The sequence below is a fragment of the Meriones unguiculatus genome, chromosome 2, assembly GCF_030254825.1.
Source record: "Meriones unguiculatus strain TT.TT164.6M chromosome 2, Bangor_MerUng_6.1, whole genome shotgun sequence".
Lineage (NCBI taxonomy): Eukaryota > Metazoa > Chordata > Mammalia > Rodentia > Muridae > Meriones > Meriones unguiculatus.
In genome coordinates this window covers 165,991,890-166,016,512 of record NC_083350.1, presented here as the reverse complement: position 1 = coordinate 166,016,512, position 24,623 = coordinate 165,991,890, and the positions used below count along the sequence as shown (strand labels likewise).

At 39.0% G+C, this 24,623-nt stretch overlaps 1 protein-coding gene across 1 annotated transcript in view; it reads right to left on the bottom strand.

The window, feature by feature from the left end:
• Positions 1–14,773, bottom strand: part of LOC110542033 (arylacetamide deacetylase-like 2) — a 38,034-nt gene extending 23,261 nt beyond the window's left edge. The window contains exon 1 of the mRNA XM_060376938.1: positions 14,625–14,773. Within this exon, the coding sequence (XP_060232921.1) occupies positions 14,625–14,762 (138 nt within the window). The 5' untranslated portion in view covers positions 14,763–14,773. The remainder of the gene's footprint in view (positions 1–14,624) is intronic.
• Between the last annotated feature and the right edge of the window lie 9,850 nt (positions 14,774–24,623).

Below are 24,623 nucleotides of genomic sequence, written 5' to 3'. Positions count from 1 at the left end.
TGTTACACTTCCTGTAGTAAATAATCTTCTAATGCTCAGGAAAGAAACTGTTTAGATCACTGGATTTCACAAATAATGAAGAAACGAAGACCTAATTGTTGAAAAAATGGATTCTAGTAGGCACAGAAAGGGAATTCATCAGGTAAATGCATAAACTGTCAAACAAACAAATAAATGCTTGGAGATATTAATCTGTTATTGAACTAGAAACTTCATTTATATTTTCTACCTTTTATAAGTTGTAAGTTGCTATACATATTACCAGAGGAAGAAAGTAATCACCAACATTGCCCAACTGTGAATCCTAAGATCTACAATCTTTACTGGAAGTCAAGACGCTCCCATTTTTTTCAACAGAGATTTGAACATAATGGGAGAAAACAATGACATTCTTTTTTGATTTAAGTCCCATTCAAGGAGACAAAGCTCATACTTGGCACCACTGTTTGGTCAGGGATCTGAATAAATGGGTCTTATGCCATAAAAGAGAAACTAGTACTGCCACCCTATTAAATGTACAGACAGTATTAAACTGCGTCCTATTGACTTGTTATAGCTATAGATTAATGCATCTCTCAATCTTCACCAGAGAAGCTTCTGTTTGTACTAGATTGTGATTAACACACAGGTGCAAAATGGACCAAGGTGTGGAATAAGAGACTACTGAATACTCAACTCTAAATGAAAGATCTATACTGCCTTCTTTCCTGCCAAAGCTTAAAGATCACTTCAGAAAAGGAGACTGAGAGGCTACATAGGCCAGAGATATTGAATGAATCCAAAGAAACAGTGTCCTCCTGACACAACATGACATTTGTTCACAGATGACTTTATGAACTCGGTGCTTGTAACAGCAGGAACAAGATCTGTGCAAGTCCAAACAAGAGCAATGTCTGCCATGTAGAAAGAAGTTAGTCACAAAATGCCATTACTAGCTGAGGGTCTACTGACAATTTATGGCTGGCGGGACAAGAAGAATCAATCTTTTTTGCATTTTTTATATTTTATTATCTTTTATTACAACTTATTAAATTTGTATCCAGGCTGTGGCCCCTCCCTTGTCTCCTCCCAATACCACCCACCATCCCTCTTCTTTCCATATGCCCCTCCCCTAGAACTCAGTGACAGGCTCTCTGATCACCTTTCCCTGGAGGGTGCAGCCTTTCCAGGCCACAGAGGGATACAATAAAACCAGACTGTTTTCATTAAGGGTGTATCTCTTGGCATATCCTGTGATCTGTGACCTCTTAATATCTGTAAGATAATCATCCAGGCGATTTTGGATTTTAGAGTTTCTGATGAGAAGTCAGGTGTAATTCGAATAGGTTTGCCTTTATGTGTGACTTGGCTTTTTTTCCTTGTAGCATTTAATATTCTGTCTTTGTTCTGCTTGTTCACTCACTTCATTATTATGTAGCAGGAGGATATTCTTTTCTGGTCCAATCTATTCGCTATTCTGTAAGCTTTTTGTATATTTATAGACGATCTTTCTTTAGATAGGGGGTGTTTTCTTCTATGATTTTGATGAAAGTATTTTCTCAGTCTTGGAGTGGGAGTCTCCTTTTATTCCTATCATTTAAGAGGCTCAGTCTTTTCATAGTGTCCCAGATTTCTTCAATGTTTTATCTGTCAAGAACATTTTGGATGTAACCCATTCTTTGACTGGTGTATTAATTTCTTCAATGGTATCTTCTACACTCTTGCATCTCTTATATTCTTTTGGTGATGCTTGTTTCTTTAGTTCCTGTTTTCTTTGATAGGTTTACCATTCCAAGATTGCATCAGATAATGTGTGTGTGTGTGTGTGTGTGTGTGTGTATGTGTGCGCGTGAGTGGAGACGTTTTATACTAGTTCCAGTTTTAGGTCTTAAACCGTTTTATTCATTTCTTTCTCTTGTTTGATTGTGTTTTCCTGTTTCCGTTAGGGATTTATTTACTTCCTTTACCTGTTTGATTGTATTTTTCTGTATTATTTGGCATATTTATTTTCCTCCATTAGGACCTCTAACATTTTTATAATGTCAGATTTAAAATCTTTTTCTTGCACTTCCGATGTGATAGTATCTCCAGTGCATTCTGTGGTAGGACTGCTTGTTTTCAGTGGTGTCATATGGCCCTGAGTTTTATTGGTTGTGTTCTTAAGCTGACCACTACACATCTGGTTTTCTCTGTTGTTAGCTGGCGTTGAGGTCCCTCCATTGGATTCACTTTCTGTGTGCAGGTAGACATATTGCGAGCAGGAAGAGAAAGCTCCAAGCTGAAAACTCTGTGCTGGCACTCATAGGCCTCCTCAAAATGGTAGAGAATGGGGCTTGAGAGCCAAGCACAGCTTACATCTCCTGGGTTTGCTGTCTGTGTCAAAGGCAGGCAAAGCATGTCTGGAGCAAGAGTCTTCATCTTTTCAAAACAATAAAAATATTATTTTATCACCCTGCACAAAAATAGAGTCCAAGTGGGTCAAATACCTCAACATAAAACCAGACACTAAATCTGTTAGAAGAAAAAATGGGGGAAGAGTCTTGAACTCATTGGTACAGGAGACAACTTTCTGAACAGAACACCAACAGCACAGGCTCTAAGATCAACAAGCAATTAATGGGACCTCATGAAACTGAAATGTTTCTGTAAAGAAAAGGACACTGTAGTCAGAACAAAATAACAGCCTATAGACTGGGAAAGGATCTTGACCAGCCCTATACTGACAGAGGGCCATTATCCAGAATATATAGAGGACTCCAGAAGTTAAAGGCCACCAAATCAGGTAATCAAATTTAAAAATGAAGTACAGAGCTAAACAGAGAATTCTCTATAGAGAATGCCAGTTAGCAGAGAAACACTTAAAGAAATGTTCAACATCCTTAGTTATCAGGAAAATGCAAATCAAAATGACACTGAGATTTCACCTTACATCCATCAAAATGGCTAAAATAAAAAAAAATCTCAAGTGACAATATATGCTAGAGAGGATGTGGCGGAAGGGGAACCATTCTCCATTGCTGGTGTGAATGTAAACTTGTACAAACACATTGGAATGCAATCTGGTGCTTTCTCAGACAATTAGGAATGGTGTTTCCTCAAGATCCAGCTATACCACTCCAAAAGATGCTCAAGTTCATAACAAGGACATTTGATCAACCAGAAGGAGAAAGACACATGTTGTATATACACACTTAGAAGTAGATATTAGACATATAATATAGGATAATCATACTAAAATCCATACACCTAAAAAAAGCTAATAAAGAAAAAGGACCTGGGGTAAGTTGCTCAATCCTCATTCAGAAATGCAAAAGGGACTGACATTGGAAGAAGGAGAAAACAGGGAATAAGACAGAAGCCTAAAATAGGGGGCCTCTGAAAGACTGTACGCTGCAGTATGTCAAAGAAGATGCTGAGGCTCATACACAAACTTTGGGCAGAGTACAGGGAATCTTATGAAAGGAAGAGAGAGAAAGACATGTAGTGGACAGGAGCTCTAGTAGGAAAGCAACAGAACCAAGAAATCTGGGCAGAGGAGTCTTTTCTAAGACTGATACTCAAACCAAGGACCATGCATGGAGATAACTTCGAACCCTTGCACAGATGTAGCTCTTGGCAGCTCAGTATCCAAGTGAGTCCACTAGTAATCAGAATAGGGACTATCTGTGACAAGAACTCAGTGGCCGGCTCTTTGATCACCTCCCTCTGAGGGGGGAGCAGCCTTAGTAGGCCACAGAAGAAGACAGTGTAGCCACGTCTGGTGAGACCTGCTAGTCTAGGGTCAAATGGAATGGAGGAGGACCTTACCTAACAGTGGACTTGGAGACATGCATGGTGAGGAGATGAGGGAGAGGGTATGTTTGGGAGGGAATGACAAACAGGGCTACAGCTGGGATACTAGCTGAACAGATTGTAATTAACATAAATTAATGTAAAAAATAAGTTAAGATATTATTAATCATCTATAAATACAAATACAGGACTCCAAGATGGCGGTGAGCAGAGCACACCATTTTGGAGAGGCAGAAGACATGAATCTCTTTAACTGGTGAGTGGAGAGTCAATCAAAGCTAGAATTTGGACTATGGGGCTTTCTAAAGGAGAAGGGACAACACAGAAGCATGGAGTGCTTGTAGATTTAGATCAGGCGCAGACTTCTCCAGGAAGAAAATAGGGAGCTTCCCTTGTCTGGGCCTCCCGCGGGGAAACACAGCACCAGGCAGCTGAGCACAAAACTCACATCCAGGAGATCAAGGCAGTAGAGACAGTGCTCCGGGCCCCTTACAGCAGTGGTCTTCTGTAACCACCCTTTGAACACCCGTCACCTCCTGGGACACGTCCCACTCAGGGCCCTCCAGTCCCGAGGATCGTCCTCTCCCCCATCCTGCTGACGTGATCCCGCAGCTTAGACACAGCAGGAAGTGCAGCAGAGCTCATGTCCCAAGCGGCCAGAGAGCAATAACCCCAGAAACCTCCTCACAGGAGAAGCACAGGCCCAATCACAGAGCTTCAACCACTGAGCACTAACCACAGAGACTCAGATCCACAATACAATTCTTCCTGGATATCAAAGCCACAAAGCTCAGTGCCTGGAACCCAAGACAGGCAGAGGCAGGGAGGCAGGGCTCCAAACCCCACAGCCGCAGCGGAGAGCAGTAACGACCTGCTGAACACCACCACTCAGAGGAGAACACACCCGACATAAAGCCCTCTCGCTGAGCTCTTGACCCACAAAACACAACCCCACTACCACCACCACCCGGCTCTGCAGGAGTGCACACACCACTGAAACTCCATCCCACCAGAGCACACACCCAATACAGTGCTAGCCACAGAGACTCAGATCCACAGTACAACCCTTCCCAGGCCCCCAAGTCTGCAAGTGGCAGCACGGAATACACAGGGCTGCCCAGCCAGTGATTGTATGGGCCATCCAACCCCTCAGTGGCAGAAAACCAGCTGAATAGACACCAAAGACCAGCAGACCTGTAAAATACGTGAGCACATTCTTCAACAGCACTTGCGATCCCTTAGCGCCTGCAACAACTTCAGTGCCTGTAAAGCACCCCTCTCACACACTGAAGGCCTCTTCATTCACCAACACCCTGTCCCTTAGGACACACCCACAAGCACACACTCAAACACACGCTACCTTGCATTTGCCCTTCTGGGCCTGTGAACTTTCCTCCTACAGGTATAGCTGAATAACCAACGCACACACTGAAACCACTAGACATCACTAGACCTTCATTTTCCTGAAGAATTCTCCAGATACCAGAGAAAAACCAGTCTGACCTGCAGAATCCAGGAACAGACAGTGAACACGACAGATAACCAAATGGCCAGAGGTTGGCGAAAGAACACAACCAACGCAAATCAAGATATCATGGCTTCACCGGCAACCTCCAAAATTAATGGACACTCCAACTCAGCAGAAACAGAAAAAGAAAATGATTTTAAAGCTATGATTTCCAGTTATTTGAGGCACATAAAGAGGAAACCAAAAAAATCTCTCAGAAAAACAGTCATAGAGATTCAAACAGTTAAAGAGGATACAAAAAAATCCCTTAACGATTTGGCCTCTCAAATAGAAACAAAGAAAAATAAAGTGAACAAAGAAGCTCTTAAAGAAACACATGCAAATATAGCTAAACAATTGGAGGCAGAAGCAGAGACACTAAGAGAGGAAACAAACAAAAAAATAGAGACCATCTTGGAGACACAGGAATCCACATTCAAACAGATGAGGGAAATGTTGCAAGACATGAAAACAGAATTAGAATCAATAAAGAAAACATAAACTGAGAAAACCCTGGAACTGAAGAACTTAGAGAAAAGAGAAGGAATCTCAAAGGTAAGCATCAATAATAGAATATAAGAGATGGAGGAGAGAATCTCAGGTGCTGAAGATACACTCACAGAAATTGATACTTCTCTCAAAGCAAAAATAAAATCAGAAAAATCCTAAACACAAACCTTCCAAGAAATCAAGGATGCCATGAAAAGGCAAAATCTAAGAATAATAGGAATTGAAGAAGAAGAGGAGTCCAGGCTACAAGGTCCAGAAAATATTTTCAAGAGAATCATAGAAGAAAATTTTCCCAACCTAAAGAAAGAGTTGTCCACAAACATACAAGAGGCCTACAGAACACCAAATAGACTAGAACAGAGAAGAAACTCCTCACGTCACATCATAGTCAAAACACTTAATCTACAGAACAAAGAAAAGATACTAAAAGCAGCAAGGGATAAAGGCCAAGTAACATATAAAGGCAAACTTATCAGAATCACACTGGACTTCTCATCAGAAACTATGAAAGCCAGAAGAGCCTGGGTGATATCATGCAGGCCCTAAGGGACCACAGGTGCCAACATAGACTACTTTAACCCAGCAAAGCTTTCAATCAACATAGATGGAGAAAATAAAATATTCCACGACAAAACTAAATTTAAGCAATATTTGAACAGCAACCCAGCCCTACAGAAGATACTAGAAGGAAAATTCCAATCCAATGAAAACAAATACACCCAAGAAAACATAGGTTAAAGATAATTTCCAACAAAAGTCAAAAGCAAACAAGCAATGATTCACAGTAACATTGCCAACTCCACAATAATAGGAAATAACATTCAATGGTCATTATTATCTATCAACATCAATGGACTCAACTCTCCAATAAAAAGACACAGACTAACAGAATGGGTGCGGAAACAGGAACCAACATTCTGCTGCATCCAAGAAACACACCTACACAACAAAGATAAACATTGCCTCAGAGTAAAAGGCTGGAAAACAGCTTTTCAAGCAAATGGACCCAAAACACAAGCAGGAGTGGCTATCCTAATGTCTAATAAAATAGATTTTCAACCAAAACTAATTAAAAAAAGACATAGAGGGGCACTACATTTTCATCAAAGGAAAAATTCACCAAGAAGACATCACAATTCTAAAAATCTATGCCCCAAATACAAGAGCACCCACATTCATAAATGAAACATTATTAAAGCTTAAACCACACATTGATGGCAATACCCTAATAGTGGGTGACTTCAACACCCCACTCTCACCAAGGGACAGATCAACTAGACAGAAACCAAATAGGGAAATAAAAGCACTTACAGAATCCCTAAATCAAATGGACCTAATAGACATATACAGATCTTTCCACCCAAACTCAAAAGAGTACACCTTCTTTTCAGCACCACATGGAACCTTCTCCAAAATAGACCATATAGTTGGTCACAAAGCAAGCCTCAACAGATATAAAAAGATTGAGATAATCCCTTGTATTCTATCGGACCACCATGGACTGTAGCTGGACATCAACAACAAAGCAAACAACAAAAAGTCGACACGCACATGGAAACTGAACAACTTACTACTCAATGACAGCTGGGTTAAGGAAGAAATAAAGAAATTAATTACTTCTTAGAATTCAATGAAAATGAAGGCACAACATACCCAAATTTATGGGACACATTGAAAGCAGTGCTCAGAGGAAAATTTATAGCACTAAGTGCCTTCAAGAAGAAATTTATAACATCACATACAAGTAACTTAATGGCCCAACTGAAAACCCTAGAAAAAAAAGAAGCAGATACAACCAAGAGAAGCAGAAGGCTGGAAATAATCAAACTCAGGGCTGAAATCAATCAATTAGAAACAAATAAACTATTCAAAGAATCAATGAAACAAAAAGCTGGTTCTTTGAGAAAATCAACAAGATAGACAAACCCTTAACCAAGCTAACTAGATGCAGAGAGAATCTATCCAAATCAGCAAAATCAGAAATGAAAAGGGGGACATAACTACAGACACTGAAGAAATCCAAACAATCATTAGGTCATACTACAAAAGCCTATACGCCACAAAATTTGAAAATTTAAACGAAATGAACAATTTTCTTGATAGATTCCATCTACCAACATTAGGTCAAGATCAGATAGAAAGACTGAATAGCCCTATATCCCCCAAAGAAATTGAAGCAGTCATTAACAGTCTCCCCTCCAAAAAAAGGCCTGGGCCCGATGGTTTCAGGGCAGAATTCTACGAGACATTCAAAGAAGTGCTAATACCAATTTTCCTCAAACTATTCCACAAAATAGAAACAGAAGGAACATTACCAAACTCATTCTATGAAGCGACAGTCACCTTGATACCCAAACCACACAAAGACCCAACAAAAAAAGAGAACTTCAGACCTATCTCTCTAATGAATATTGATGCAAAAATACTCAATAAAATACTTGCAAACCGAATCCAAGAACACATCAAAGATATCATCCACCATGACCAAGTAGGCTTCATCCCAGGCATGAGAGGGTGGTTCAACATACGGAAATCCATCAATGTAATCCACTATATAAACAAACTGAAGGAGAAAAACCACATGATCATCTCCTTAGATGCCAAAAAAGCATTTGACAAAGTCCAACACCCATTCATGTTTAAAGTCTTGGAGAGATCAGGGATACAAGGCACATACTTAAATATAGTAAAGGCAATATACAGCAAGCCTACAGCCAACATCAAACTCAATGGAGAGAAAATTAAATCAGTCCCACTGAAATCAGGGACAAGACAAGGCTGCCCACGCTCTCCATATCTCTTCAACATAGTACTTGAAGTCTTAGCCAGAGCAATAAGACAACTAAAGGAGATCAAGGGGATACAAATTGGAAAGGAAGAGGTCAAAGTGTCACTATTCGCAGATGATATGATAGTATACATGAGTGACTGCAAAAATTCAACCAGAGAACTCCTTCAGCTGATAAACACCTTCGGCAACGTGGCTGGATACAAAATCAACTCAAAAAAATCAGATGCCCTCCTGTATACCAAAGACAAAAGGACCAAGAAAGAAATTAGGGAAACAACACCCTTCACAATACCCAGTAATAACATAAAGTACCTTGGGGTGACACTAACCAAGCAAGTGAAAGACCTGTTTGAGAAAAACTTCAAGTCTCTGAATAAAGAAATTGAAGAAGATCTCAGAAGATGGAAAGATCTCCCATGCTCATGGATTGGTAGGATTAACATTGTGAAAATGGCCATCCTGCCAAAAGCAATCTACAGATTCAATGCAATTCCCATCAAAATACCAACTCAATTCTTTACAGACCTTGAAAAAAAAGATTTTCAGGTTCATGTGGAGAAACAAAAAACCTAGAATCTCCAAAACAACCCTGTAAAACAGCAGATCATCTGGAGGTATCTCCATCCCCGATCTCAAGCTGTACTACAGGGCAACAGTAATAAAAACTGCATGGTATTGGCATAGAAACAGAAAGGAGGATCAACGGAACCAAATAGAAGACCCAGAAATAAACCCACGTACCTATGAATACTCAATTTTTGACAAAGCAGCCAACACCATTCAATGGAAAAAAGATAGCATATTAAACAGATGGTGCTGGTCTAATTGTATGTCTACATGCAGAAAAATGAAAATAGATCCACATTTATCACCCTGCACAAAACTAAAGTCCAAGTGGATCAAAGACCTCAACATAAAACCAGATATGCTAAATCTGTTAGAAGAAAAAGTGGGGAACAGCCTAGAACTCATTGGCACAGGAGACAACTTCCTGAACAGAACTCCAACAGCACAGGCTTTAAGAGCAACAATCAATAAATCAGACCTCATGAAACTGAAAAGCTTCTGTAAAACAAAGGACACTGTCATCAAAACAAAACGACTGCCTACAGATTGGGAAAGAATCTTCACCAACCCTTTATCTGACAGAGGGCTAATATCCAGTATATATAAAGAACTAAAGAAGCTGAAAAGCAGCAAACCAAGTAATCTAATTAAAAAATGGGGAATGGAGCTAAACAGAGAATTCTCGACAGAGGAATATAGAATGGCAGAGAAACACTTAAAGAAATGCTCAACATCATTAGCCATTAGGGAAATGCAAATAAAAACGACCTTAAGATTTCACCTTACACCCATCAGAATGGCCAAGATGAAAAACACAAATGACAACACATGTTGGAGAGGTTGTGGAGAAAGGGGAACCCTCCTCCATTGCTGGTGGGAATGTAAACTGGTACAACCACTTTGGAAGTCAATCTGGTGCTTTCTCAGACAATTAGGAATAGCACTTCCTCAAGACCCAGCTATACCACTGCTAGGCATATACCCAAAAGATTCTCAAGTACACAATAAGGACATTTGCTCAACCATGTTTGTAGCAGCTTTATTTTTAATAGTCAGAACCCGGAAACAACCCAGATGTCCATCAACAGAGGAATGGGTACAGAAATTGTTATATTTTTACACAATGGAATACTACTCAGCAATCAAAAAGGAGGAAATCATGAAATTTGCAGGCAAATGGTGGGATCTAGAAAAGATCATTCTGAGTGAAGTATCCCAGAAGGAGAAAGACAAACATGGAATATACTCGCTTATATAGACCTAAAAGATAGGATAAACATAATGAAATCTATACACCTAAAGAACATAATCAAGAAAGCAGACACGGGGTATGATGATCTATCCTTATTTAGAAAGACAAATGGGATATGCATTGAATGTATGACAGGAGTCTAATGCAGAAAGCATCAGGAAGACTCTACCTAGCAGTGCTCCAAAGTAGATACTAAGACTCATAACCAAACCTTCGGCAGAGTGCAGGGAATCATATGAAAGAAGGGGAGTTTGATGTGGAAAGGATAGGAGCTTCACAAGGACCAAACATATCTGGGCACAGGGTCTTTTCTGAGATGGACACTCAACCAAAGTCCATGAGAGGATAAAACCTAGAACCTCTGCTCGGGATGTGACCCGTGATAGCTCAGTAATCAATTGGTTTCCCATAGTGAGGGGAACAAGGACTATTTCTAACAGGAACTCAATGACTGTGTCTTTGACCTCCCCAGCTCCCAAGGGAGGAGCAGTACTGTTAGGCCACAGAGGAGGACTTTGCAGCCAGTCCTGAAAATACCTGACAAAAAGGAGTCATATGAAAGGGGAGGAGGTCCTCTTCTATCAGTGGACTTGGAAAGGGGCAGGGAGTAGATGAGGGAGGGAGGGTGAGATTGGGGAGGGAATGAGGGATACAGCTGGGATACAGAATTAACAAAATGTAACTAATGAGAAAAATAAAATTATAGAAAGAAAAAATAAATAAATACAAATACAGTCGAGACACATTTATGTCAAGGAATTCAAAGAATTATCATTCTTGCAATAGAAAATATGAAAGTATTGATGGATTCTAAAAACAATTAGACTTATTATGTGTCCTCAAACATGGACCATAATTTTTGCTATACAGGTCACAATAATGTCATCTGCCTATGACTCTTATAATACTGGGACAATCAACACTGTGTCATGAATGAGGAAGTTGTTCATAAGGTCCCACCTCAGCCTCAGGAAATATTCACAGTTAATTGCTGGGAGTGGGTGGGTGGGGTTATTAGATTCTTCTGTGGTATAGTTACCCTAGCTGTTGTACATGATCTCCCCATGTCAGGGCAAGAAATTGATTAAACTAATTAGGTCTCACAGAGAAAGAAGATAGAGAGGTAGAAAGAGAAAATTTTGAGAACAGTTTCAGCCTAGGAGAGAATTTATCACATGAATGTATGAGATAATCAAGCAATAAAAATTATTTATAATTGGAAAAAAATTCTCAAGCATGCAATATTTGAAAACAGAAATAATCTCATTGGATACCATAAAATTTTCTTCTTCTACTTTTCCTTGGGCTACGGTCTTCTTAACTATAAATTTTATCTAAAAATACAATGAGGAAATAACATAGTATGCTCCTGTTCTTTGTACTCATGTTTACAACATTTTATTTATTTATTAAATTTAGTTTCATCTTTTGAAGTTTAACTTTATGTGTATGTGTGTGTGTGTGTGTATGTGCAGGCATGTAGGTACCATGTTTCTATGGAAGCTAGAAGATACTTTCAGATGTTGGTTATGAGTTTCCTTATTGTTTTGGTTAGCGTCTGCTCTTCATTGCCACTGCATATGCCAGTCCGTCTAGCAGATGAACTTCCAGAATTCTCTCATCTCATCTGCCCAAGCCATAGTGGAAGCCACCGGGTCATAAATGAATACCACTCTATTTAGTTTTATGTGGAACAGGACTTCCAAACTCATGCTTTTTGCATGTACAACAAATGCATTATCCATTACATTATCTGCCTAGCCTTCAACCCATTTCAATATCAAAATATAATTACTTAATTACTATATCATTAATAGCCTAAGTTTCTATTTTTAAACTACAATGATGTAACTTATCTTTTCCATAAAATACTCTTTATTTCTATAGCTGAAGTAAATATCTCTTACTGGTTATTTCTAACCAGTTTTGTAACATGTAATTACTAGTTCAACTAAAGTAGCTATATAGATATAGATATTTTTTACTAGAATATGTTAGGAACATGTATTAACATAAATGTGTCAGGATAGAAGTATAGAAAATTCTTGTTTTGATGAGTTTACTATCTATGAATATCTGTTTGCTGATAACAGTCTTTTAATCCACTTAAGAAACATGCTACCTATATTAGTTAAAGTGTTTTATTGGCCACTAATTGCTATGGCATTGGCAATTTATTAATTAAATCATTCCCAAGTTAATTTTAAGCTTCTTGGGAGATTTTATATTTAATACAAAATCAAAAATAATGACAATTGTTAGAGAGAACTAATTTCTAGAAAGTAGATATAATTAATTTTTAAAATTCATATCTAATAATCTTCTTGAATATCTTCAACAAATATAAATATATTGTTTGTTTTAGTCTCTGTATAACCTGACTGATAGACTCGCAAAACAAAGCAGTTACAAAGTAGTCTATAGTCTTACGAAAAATTTTAAAAATTTCAAAGTGTCTTACATACTTTTCTATTGTTGCGATAAAACCATGTCATCAAGGCAACTTATAAAAGAAAGCACTTGGAATTTCAGGGGATTAGAGTCCATGATATTAAAGCAAAGATAGTCTGCAAGCTTAGATTGTGATACAAAATCATGAGGCATAGAGAGAAATCATTGTGTATCACAAGTTTCTTGAAACCTGAAAACTGGGTGCTCACTGACCCAGCTCTTCCAAACTCTTCCCAAATAACTGGGAATTCTTTCCAATGACTGGGACTCGAGTATTAAAATATATGATGTAAGAATATAGCAGACACTCTCATCTAAGCCACCACACGACAATACTCAGAATACCCAAAATACAAACCATAATTATCTGCTCCTCCCACCCCCAGAAAAGCAAATGAGACTATCTCACTGAGGGAAGCAAAAATGTTAATGAGATCGTCTACCTTTGAAGTCAACAATTTAAAAACAACTGCTATGATCATGTTCTATAAGGTAAAGATGAATCATTTGGGAACAAATTAAATAACAGATGTTCTTAAGAAAAGAAGTGTATTAAGAATGATTCAATGAAAAAGTTAAAACTAAACTAGGAAATTATTCAAAATATAATATGTATTAATAAACTTTAATTGAATTTGAAATAATTCATTGAATTTGAAAATTTATCAAAATAAAATATACAGTCTAAAATAAACAGTGATAGAAGCTAAAAAAATGTTTAAGACTATCAATTTGTCATTTATCTACCTGGAGAAATGTGATAAAAGGATACAGCAGAACTAACAGCTGAAAACTTCCAAGAGTTTAAATAGAACCTTCCTATTGTCACAAGAGCCATGAGGGTTCCGGGCAGAAACACGTTTCAATAAAAGAGAACATGGTGTGTTCTTGCGTACCGTCATTACAAAATCTGGATCTTAACAGCATGGGACCTAAAGACAGACAGGAACAGCAGTAGGTGCCAAGATGTGGCCATAGAGCTCTGTGGGCCTGAGAGATGACAAGACAATACAGCACACATTGTGCACAAAAAGAGAGTACACAATGTAGCTTTCTAGTGGATTTCACAGATGGGAGAGCACAACAAGCTAATGCCCAAGCAGAGAGGACTGCCAGCTCTAAATATTTGTAGTTATAAAATGACATGAAAAATAAAAAAATTACCACTGTCATGACAATTTTCTGATAATTAATATAAAATTTATTTGAAGACAATCATAAAACTTGTTTAATCTTGTAATGAAATTATGATTAGCAATGAGTTAATTATTAACACAGTAAATATTGATGAATGTAAACCAAATTCTGGCAGGCAGAAGAATACATTGATTTGAGTATCAGAAGTTAGAACTACTTCAAAAGAAAAAAAAGGTACTAAAATAGTGGAAGGTTAAATGCACTCTGAAATTTTATAATATGAATAAATTGTACACATAGGTTTAAGCAAATGTATGTGCTTAGGTTTTGTGAAAAGTATCAATTATATTTAAGCATATGAACAATTACTCAAACATTCATTAGGGATGTTCTTTTGTGTTGTCAATACATAATTAACTTTAGAAATAGCATCTTACAAACATTGTGTGTCCTTCAATAGATAATAAAGACATAAAGTTATATTAATGATTAAACGAAGTTAACTACATAACTATAATATTTCCTGGTGGATATAGCACTAAAGAAAAGTATACTCTCTTTCAAAGTACTAACTAAAGGAAATTTCACACATATTGGTCACAAAGTTTCCCAATTTCCCAGGGAGAAAAAAATATTACCACAAGTGATGTTGTTTTCACAACAGCGTCTATCATTCTCACTTTCCAGCGTTCTTCAATGTTTTCTGGTATGGGTGTATAAATATAATAAGCAAAGAGGACACAAAAGATTCCAAAGCACAGAATTTTGTATCCCATGATAAATCGTGTCCAACCTTATCCGTGTGGATAGTCGAATGGCGCCTCATATATCAACTGCTAAAAAGTAAGACAAAGGTAGAAGGCAAATTCTCCCAGGTAGGATGGCAATACAGCAACACTCACTGTACATGAAATTCTCTTGACTCTTACAGCATTAATGACTCTAAACCTAGTTTCACAAGGGAAACAATTACACGTTTGGCTGTCAATTTGCAATGAACCCTGGTACTATTGGACTAGAGTTACAGAAGTTTCTGTAACTCTAGTCCAATTGTTCTAGGCAATTGTAATTGTTCTAGGCAATTATTTTTTGGACCAAGCAACCCCTAGGTTGTTTTTCTTGCTGGAGTCTCACTCTTGAGCACCTTTTCAGTAGCTTTTCTGCAATGCATAAAGCTTCTTTTTCATAGTTCTAATCTCTTGAAGAATTACACACCCCTTTCAGTACATGATTGCTGAAAGCCCAGCATGAGATGCTCAAGTAGAAGAATCAGGAGGTCAAAGTTTACCTACAGGAAGCCAGAGCTACAGTTAAGACCACTCTCCATATTAAAATAATCTAGAGAGAGACACACAGAGAGAGAGAAAGAAAGAGATACAGAGAGAGAGAGAAAAACAGACAAGAAGAATGTGGAATTACAGTAAAATTCCTTAAAAAGATGTCTCAGTTCTTTGACCATGGAAAGAGCAGGAGCTCAGATAACATTTAGGAGTCTGCCCTACTCACCCACTTCTAGCATCAGTTGGATTTTACTTCTCCTCAGTTTCTGACTTCAACTGCAACTGGGGAAAAAAATGTGTGTGTCAGGGAGATTAAACTTTTTAAGTCCAGGTGCAAACTGCAGAGTTCTGATTTTCTACTGTGGTTGGCAGAGGGTATCAAGAGTTCTGATCACTTGTAGAAATTTTCAGGCTGTTTATGTTAATGTTGATTTGCTAGCCACAGTGAAGCAGGCATCTGGCTTTCAGCAGACAGACAGTTTTTTGTTTTTTTTTTTTTTCAATGCAGTTTATTCAGGAACCTTGAACAATCACCTGACCCTGGGGAAAGCCAGCCCACAGCTTAAATAGCCTCTGGGTAGCCAACCCAGGTGTGCCACGTGGGCAATGCAGATAGGTCCACATACATGGAAGCAAGCCAGATCCTCAGCCTTAGCCAAATGTGGAATTGTTCGTGACAGAGAGCACTCACCATCGGGAAGGTGGAAGGCGGAAACCAGCTCCATCTTTAAGGTATAGCATTCCGCAGCTCTCTACAGTTCCCCCTTTTTGTTTTAGACGCATCAGGCAAGAGTAGAGGTCTGATCTCTGATATTAGAAATAAATTGGGACTTTGTACCGATGTTCATTTAGATGTCATCCACCCAAAGAGCATCAGACCCGTCTGATACCTTTTTCTCAGAGGCGGGACCTGGGGCATCAACCCGCATGCAACCAGACATGCTCTTCTCTGGGTCCAAAGCGGCTGACCCTGAGTGCAGTGCTTAGCCTCGCATCCTGAGTGTAACATTTTAGCTTTTTATGGTATCCAACCATGCTTGGGGAGAATGTCCTGCTTCAATGGCTGTAAAGGCATGAATGATCATGGCTGCATCACACTGTTGTGAGACTCTAATCTTGCATATATACCACAGGCAAACCAAGGAGACCAACACCAGAAGGCCTGCTAACGCTCCCATGCCTGCCCATTCCTTCAGATGATTCATGGCTGCAGCAATCCATGATGATAATCCTGTGGCTAGTCCTGCGTCCACTCTGGTAGAATTTACTGTGACAATGGCCACTCTCAGCAGGATGTTCCAACGAGGGGGTTATGGCTTCTCATAATATTTCCTATAAGCCCACACCTGTTTGTCTATATCCCCCATTTTTATTCATTATTAGCCAGATAGAGCCAAGTAATTGTGGTAATGATACTTGCTTTTTTGCCCAATGCTGGAATGCTAGTAAATTTAGGTATGCCCTGGTTACTCGCATGCCTCACTGGGTGCCTGTGCCCGATGATGCCCCTCACGCTATGACTCTCTTCAGACAGAAAAGGGATCTTGGAACTACAGCCACCATTGTTACTACCATCTCATTGGCGGCTGTTGGAGCTACCACCGGGACAGACAGTTTTTATCATTGCAAAGTGAAAGGGAGTTGGGGAGCCAGGCCAGGCCTGTTACCTCACTGAACCTCCAATTAGGACTGTGATCTTCAGATACATTTTCTGATTGCAGTTGTTATCTGTGAAAACCTGGGGGAAATTCATTATCTCCTGACTCTTACAGCATTAATGACTCTAAACCTAGTTTCGCATGGAAAACAATGACACGTTTGGCTGTCAATTTGCAATGAACCCTGATATTATTGGACCAGAGCTACAGCAGCTTCTGTACATTGAAGATGAAGAAAATTGTTCTAGGAAATTATTTTCATGGACCAAGAAACCCCTAGGTTGTTTTTCTTGCTGGAGTCTCACTCTTAAGCACCTTCTCAGTTGCTTTTCTGCAATGCAGAAAGCTTCTCTTGCATGGTTCTAATCTCTTGAACAATTACACACCCCTTTCAGTTCATGATTGCCTGCACATGGTGCCTTTTTCTGCTCTAAGCTGCACAGTACATCTCCTCCTGTCCTAATTGCTCATGGAACTTAAATCAATCCTCTTTCATGGTTATTCATGGGTAGTGGGTGGAAGGTTTGTCTTAGTAAAGCTGAGTGTTGCACAATCTCTTATTCCAGGCACACTGATCAGGTAGGAGTCTCTTATTATTTACCATTTACTGCAAATGAGGTTTATCTGATGGTGGCTAAAAGATACACTGATCTATGTCCACAAAAACAAGGACATAGATGGTGCTTTTTAGTATGTTAACTTAGCAGGATACCATATCAGATTCTCTTCTGGGCCTCTGACCTACCCAGACGTAGTTTGTTGTTTTATTTTGTTTTGTTATTTTATTTTTTGATTCTTTTTTAGTTTCTTTATTTGACATCCAAAGCGTGTTTCCTCCCTCCTCACCTCCCATTCCAATCTCTTCTCTTTGTTCCCCATTCCCTTTTTCTTTCACTCCCCCCAAAAGGGGATATTCCTTTCCCAATATCAACCCTCCCCAGCACATCAAGTCACAGCAGGGCTGAACATATCATCTCCTGAGGCAGTGCTGCCAAGAGGAAGTGATCCAAAAGCAGGCAAGAGAGTCCATGTTAGAAAGAAACACTAACTAGGCTCCCCATAAGAAGAAAAAGTCCATCACCTGTTTGTTTGAACTTTCCTCTATTTCTTTCAGTGATTTAATTATTTGTTCTCTAAAGGCCACAAACTCTTTGGCTGTATCTTCCTCTAGTTCTTTTTTTTTTTTTCAATGAAGTTTATTCAGGAACCTTGAACAATCCTCAGACCCTGGGGAAAGCCAGCCCATAGCTTAAATAGCCTCTGGGTAGCCAACCCAGGTGTGCCACGTGGGCAATGCAGATAGGTCCACATACATGGAAGCAAGCCAGATCCTCAGCCTTAGCCAAATGTGGAATTGTTCGTGACAGAGAGCACTCACCATCGGGAAGGTGGAAGGCGGAAACCAGCTCCATCTTTAAGGTATAGCATTCCGCAGCTCTCTACAGTTCCCCCTTTTTGTTTTAGACGCATCAGGCAAGAGTAGAGGTCTGATCTCTGATATTAGAAATAAATTGGGACTTTGTACCGATGTTCATTTAGGTGTCATCCACCCAAAGAGCATCAGACCCGTCTGATACCTTTTTCTCAGAGGCGGGACCTGGGGCATCAACCCGCATGCAACCAGACATGCTCTTCTCTGGGTCCAAAGCAGCTGACCCTGAGTGCAGTGCTTAGCCTCGCATCCTGAGTGTAACATTTTAGCTTTTTATGGTATCCAAACATGCTTGGAGAGAATGTCCTGCTTAAAGCCGGAAAATATAAACAGGTAAAGGAAATCAACAAAACAGTTCAAGATCTAAAGGTGGATATGGAAATATTAAAAAAAAAAAAAAACACACAAACAGAGGAAATCATGGAGAAAGACTAGGGAAGAAAACAGGAACTACAGAGGTAAGTATATCCCTCATATTACAAATGATGGAAGAAAGAATCTCAGGGAGTGAAGATACAATGGAAGAAAGAGATGTATCTGTCAAAGAAAATATTAAATCTATAATATCCCTGACACAAACCATCCAAGAAATCAAGGAAAACAAGAAAACACAATACCTAAGAATAATGGACATAGAGGAAAGAAAAATGATTCTCCAAATGCCCAGAAAATATTTTCAACAAAATCATATTTCCACAATTTAAAGAACAGTCCTATAAGCACACAAATTTATCGTGGCCTCAAAGCATAACAAAAAGATATTGAAAGCCACCATGACCCCATACACTTCTCTGACGCTTCTAGCATGTACTATATGCTCTTAGTGCAACACCAAAACTTGTAAATTCTTAACTTAGCTTCTGCTTTTACTCAATATACACCAGTGTTGACAAATCTGTGGAAACAAAAAAAAAAAAGACAAAGTCACCCTTTGGACACATATGATCAGGGAGTCAAGTTCAAATCATGCATGTACCTTTGTTGATGTCTCAGTCTCTGTAATCACCCATGACACTGGGTTAGTTATCTCCATTGGTCTTCTTGTGAGGCCCATGTCCACACCTGGCCCTTCCATCTTTAGCCCTACACTTGCATAGTACACCCAGAGATTTACTGCAAGTCTCAGCATTTGTCTCCATCTGCTGCTGTCTGGACCCTCCCAAATAATAGTCAAGTCAGGCTCCTGTCTGCAAGCATAGCAGAGCATCATTAAAAGTGTCTGGGGTTGGCTCTCTACTGTGGGGTGGGTCTCAGGTTGGGCCAATTATTGGTTGGATATTTCTTCAATCTTTGTTCCCTCCTTATCTCTGCAATTCTTGTAGGCTGGGTCAGTTGTTTCTTGTTTGTTTGTTTGTTTGTTTGTTTGTTTTTCACAATTTATAGTACCAGGCATGAATTCTGTTTTGAGAATCAGAGTTAAAATCAATGTAAATTTGGTGGCAGTTACCCAGAACATTCAAGCCACTATTACACAAATATTCCATGGCCAATCATTGTTGTACCACGCAAGATTCAAAATTTGATAACACAGTGGTTGAGTTTTCTGCCTTGTTAGGATTCACATAACCTCCCAGCAATATGGCAGAGAGCCAGTAAGGATTAATCTACCAGATCTGTACCAACTAGATTTCTCTTTTTCCTATGTCTCCAGTATGTGGTGTCTTCAGATACAGGATCTTACCTTCAATTAAAGAGTGATGGCAACAGTATGCAATGTTTGGAGAGTGCAGGAGACCCCATTGGCCAACACCTCCCGAAGAGGTGACACATTTCCAGCACTGGGCTAATTATTGCAAAACTGGTTTTGTCTGGAGAAAGCATTGACCCACTGGTTTAGGTTAACAACATTTATATATACATGTGTGTTTATTTCAGGAAGTTACTTTCCAATAGCACATTTCTTTAAGATCATCTTTTTCTTTTAAGATTTATTTATTTATTATATACACAGTGTTCTGCTTGCATGTACATGTGCACAGGAGAAGACAGCACCAGACCTCATTACAGATGGTTGTGAGACACCGTGTGGTTGCTTGGAATTGAACTCAGGACCTTGGAAAGAGCAGCCAGTCCTCTCAACCTCTGAGCCCTCTCTCCAAGCTCTAGCAGCATGATATAGCTATTTCAAGGATCTTTAGTATTTATGATCATTTCATCTACCATTTTTCTATTCCTTTTTCCCATCCTCTACCACTTTTCATTTATTTTGTTCCAGTGTATCCAATTCAATCTTATACCAACTCTCTTCTAACACCCATCCCTTGAAATCCCCTGTGTGACATTACTAGTTCCATGACTTTGAAAGTTACTTTAACTTAAACATACATATCTAAAGATTCAAAATTATCCTTCATATGTGAGAGAAAATGTAGAATATTTGTTTCTTATATCTAGATTATAATAGTCAAAATGATTATATCAGGTCTATACATTTTATAGTATCATTTTTAGCAGTCGTGTGAATAATAGTCCAATGATAATATGCAGCACATTTCCATTTTCCAAGAGTCCTGGGTGTTAGAGGGATTATGTCTCCTCATAGGATGTGGGGAGATACCAGGTGCCAATCATTTAATCAGAATTCCCTTAGTATGTAGACTAACAACTCTCTACTGTAACTGAAATTGCTGCCAACCACCACGGTCACTTGGTTATGTACCAGTGTGCTATGTTAGATATTAACTTCTTACTGAAGTTATGTTTCCTTCTTCTTGGTATAGTTCGTATTTTAGCAGGAAACTGTGGGGAATGAGGAGAAGGAAGAGAAAAATTACAGTGTGCATATTTATTGCCAAACACAGGAAGTTCATTAAAGAGCCTGTACATGGGAAAATGAGGAAATAAATGTAAAACCTTTTTAACTATGAAAAAAATAGATGTATAAATAATGGTTGTTTCAGTGCCAGAGTGTGTGAAGTGCACCTCTTGGTCCAAGGCTTCTTTCCCTACTGCATGTATACTACTTCAAGGTTTCATCCACCTGTCGGGGCTGGTCCCCAGCAGAAGATCATAAGTTCTATCTATTTGGACTTTTGAGCAAAGTCCACAGTGAATTCTGTAGATGCTGGCCTAATTCTCTCTCCCATCAACAGGAATAGGTCTTTCCATTTCCCACACTTCACACCAGAAATTATGTTTTTTTTTTAATTTTATTCATCTTAGCTACTCAGATTGGAATAAGTTGAAATCACATAGTACCATTTCCCTTTTTCTTAAAATAGCAGATTTTGCAGTTTCTTGTCTTATTTTCCCTTTTTTATTCAACATAGATTCTTTTCTCATACACTGCAATCTTAACACAGTTTCCTCTCACTCTACTCTTCCAATCCCTTCCCACCATCTCTCCAATCTGGATCTGCTCCCTATTACTCTCTTTCAATCTCTCATTAGAAAACAAATGACCACCACAACAACAAAAACAGGCTTCTAAAAGAAAAAAAAAACATAACAATATAATGTATAATAAAATAAAACAAAAACCATCACACTGAAGTAGTAAGAGTCAAACCAACAACAGTAAAATGGCCCTAAGAGAAGGGACATGAATCAGACACACACTCATTCACATACTCAGCATTCCCATAAAGAGCTTGAATGTATACATAGAAGACCTGGTACAGACCCGTGAATGCCCCTTGTTTGCTACTTCCATCTCTATGAGATCACATGAGCTTTGTTCAGTGGTTTTGGAGGGATTTGTTCTCCTTGTTTCCTGCTTCTCCTCTGGTTCCCACACTCCTGCCTCCTCATCTTCAGGGTTTCCTGAATTTGATGGAGCCTTCAAATTTAGAGTTGTGTATCATGTGGTTTTCAAGCCTAAATTATTGTCAAAACATTCAGTAATGCTGTGTGGATTGGTATGGGTAATGTATGTGTAACTTTATTATATATTGCCTACTTGTATGATTAAATGATTTTTCAATAATTAAAAAAATGTAGTCAATTTTAGTTCAGCATAGCTCAATCGATGACCCTTCTCTTTCATAAATAAATCAAAAAAAGAATTGTCATGTTGAATTGTGGTTCCAAGTTCCTCAGAGAACCTGCTGGGCACTGAGCCATAGGTGCAAGTTTCTCCAGAAGTTCCAAGCCTTGTTGGTCTATGTTGGAAAAGGACAGGACTCAAAATAAAATATGTATCAAAATATTCAAGTTCTGCTCCAGTTGGGGGTGTAGAAAAAGGGGATATTCTCTGTAATAAGTATTCGTGTTCTTTTAGCTGGCCTGCTGATACCATTCCAGGTGGCTTCTGGGAGCTCAGGGCTCTGGCAAAAAAGCCAGGCAGCAAAAAATCTCAGGAGGGTCCATTGGCTGCTGAGGGAAAGCTGACAGCTCACTCCTGCAGATCAGCATCACAGCAGGGGGAGGTGAGAAGCAGAAGCTCACAAAGCCACTGAGCTCTAGCAGTGACTGTGGCAGTTCTGTGTGACTGACTGACTGGGAGTCTAGTCTGAGGGTCTAGGGATGAATCCTTTAGGAGGAAGTGCCACAGTTCAGAATGAGCAGCCAGTCTCAGATGTACTTAGGTGAAGCAGATGGTGCTCTACACTTTATTTCATGTGAGACAGGGATTGATAATCCTTGGGCAATGGACAGGGGTCTTGAGGAAGAATGTTATGGGACTTAGGATGCTGGCAATGGTCTATTTGTCTGGGGAAAGATAAGCAGTGAGAAGATCATGTGACTGACCACCTCTAGCCACCTGGGTTTTGTGTCACATGCTCCTGAGGCAGGCACAGAAGCAGGAGAGAACTTTGTCCCTCACCTCCTGTTCTCAGGATTAGACAGTAACCTCAAATTTGGGATTTCCTGGGTTTGTACATGCTGTACCTTGGCAGTTCCTTGCCAGTTTTTCTAGAGGCACAGTCCATGAGTCCCACAGAGAATATTGTAGGGGCATGATAAAAGCAACAGCAAAGACACCTGGTTGGTTGCTTGAAATAGCCAGTGTTTAAATATCAGGAGAGACTCTTATTAATGAAATCTTACAGATTATTTAGCAGATTAATGTTGGAGTAGAGAGAAAAATTTCTCAATCTGAAGCCACAATTAAACTATTTTTTTAAATTAGCTTTGGGTTTTAAATCAAATTCACAAATACAGTTTAGTATGCTTTTAAAATCTGGCTTAGCAATAGGATAAAGCTCCAACCAGGTAAAAGAACCCATATGCAAGCGGTCTACTCACTGGCATCTCAGAAAACTAGATACTGTTTTAAATGACCTCCAAAAGAAATAAAAATTATTTACTATGCAGTTGTTTGAGCTGACAAGTGTGTAGGTCCCATCAAACAAAGAAGCAAATAGGTTGGAGGCTGTCAGCTTACATAACTTCCTAAGTTTACAGTCTCTACATGTGCTAATGACTCACTTTAGAAATTGAGATTCTTAGTATCTATTTTGATACACTGCTAGGTAGAGTCTTTCAGGGGCCCTCTGTGGTAGGCTCCTGTCCTGTTACTTGTTTTCTCCTATATCCAATGCCCATTACATTTGTTTTTCTCAGTGAGGATTGGTCATCTTACCCCAGGTCTTCTTTCTTCTTTATCTTCTTTAGTTGTATAAATTTTATTATGTTTATCATATCTTATAGGTCTATATGAGTATACCATGTGTGTCTTTCTCCTTCTGGGATACCTCACTCAGAATTATCTTTTCTCGATCGCACCATTTGCCTGCACATTTCATGATTTCCTGGTTTTTGATTGCCAAGTAGTATTCCATTGTGTAAAAATACAACAATTTCTGTATTCATTCCTCCATTGATGGACTTCTGGGTTGTTTCCTGGTTCTGGCTACTACAAATAAAGTTGCTACAAACAGGTTGAGCAAATGTCCTTGTTGTGTACTTGAACAAATTTGGAATATATACCTAAGAATGATATAGCTTGGTCTTGAGGAATCACTATGCCTAATTGTCTGAGAAAGCGCCAGATTGATTTCCAAATTGGTGTACAAGTTTACATTCCCACCAGCAATGGAGGAGGGTTCCCCTTTCTCCACAACCTATCCAGCATGCGTTGTCATTTGAGTTTTTTATTTTAGCCATTTTGATGGGTATAAAGTGAAATCTCAGAGTTGTTTTGATTTGGATCTCTGTGATGGCTAAGGATGTTGAGCATCTCTTTAAGAGTTTCTCTGCCATTCTATATTCTTCCACAGAAAATTCTCTGTTTAGCTCCAAACACAATTTTTTTTAATATTATTTTATTTCATTAATTACACTTTGTATCCCCCATAAGCCCCCCCTACTAAGCCCTCCTACTCC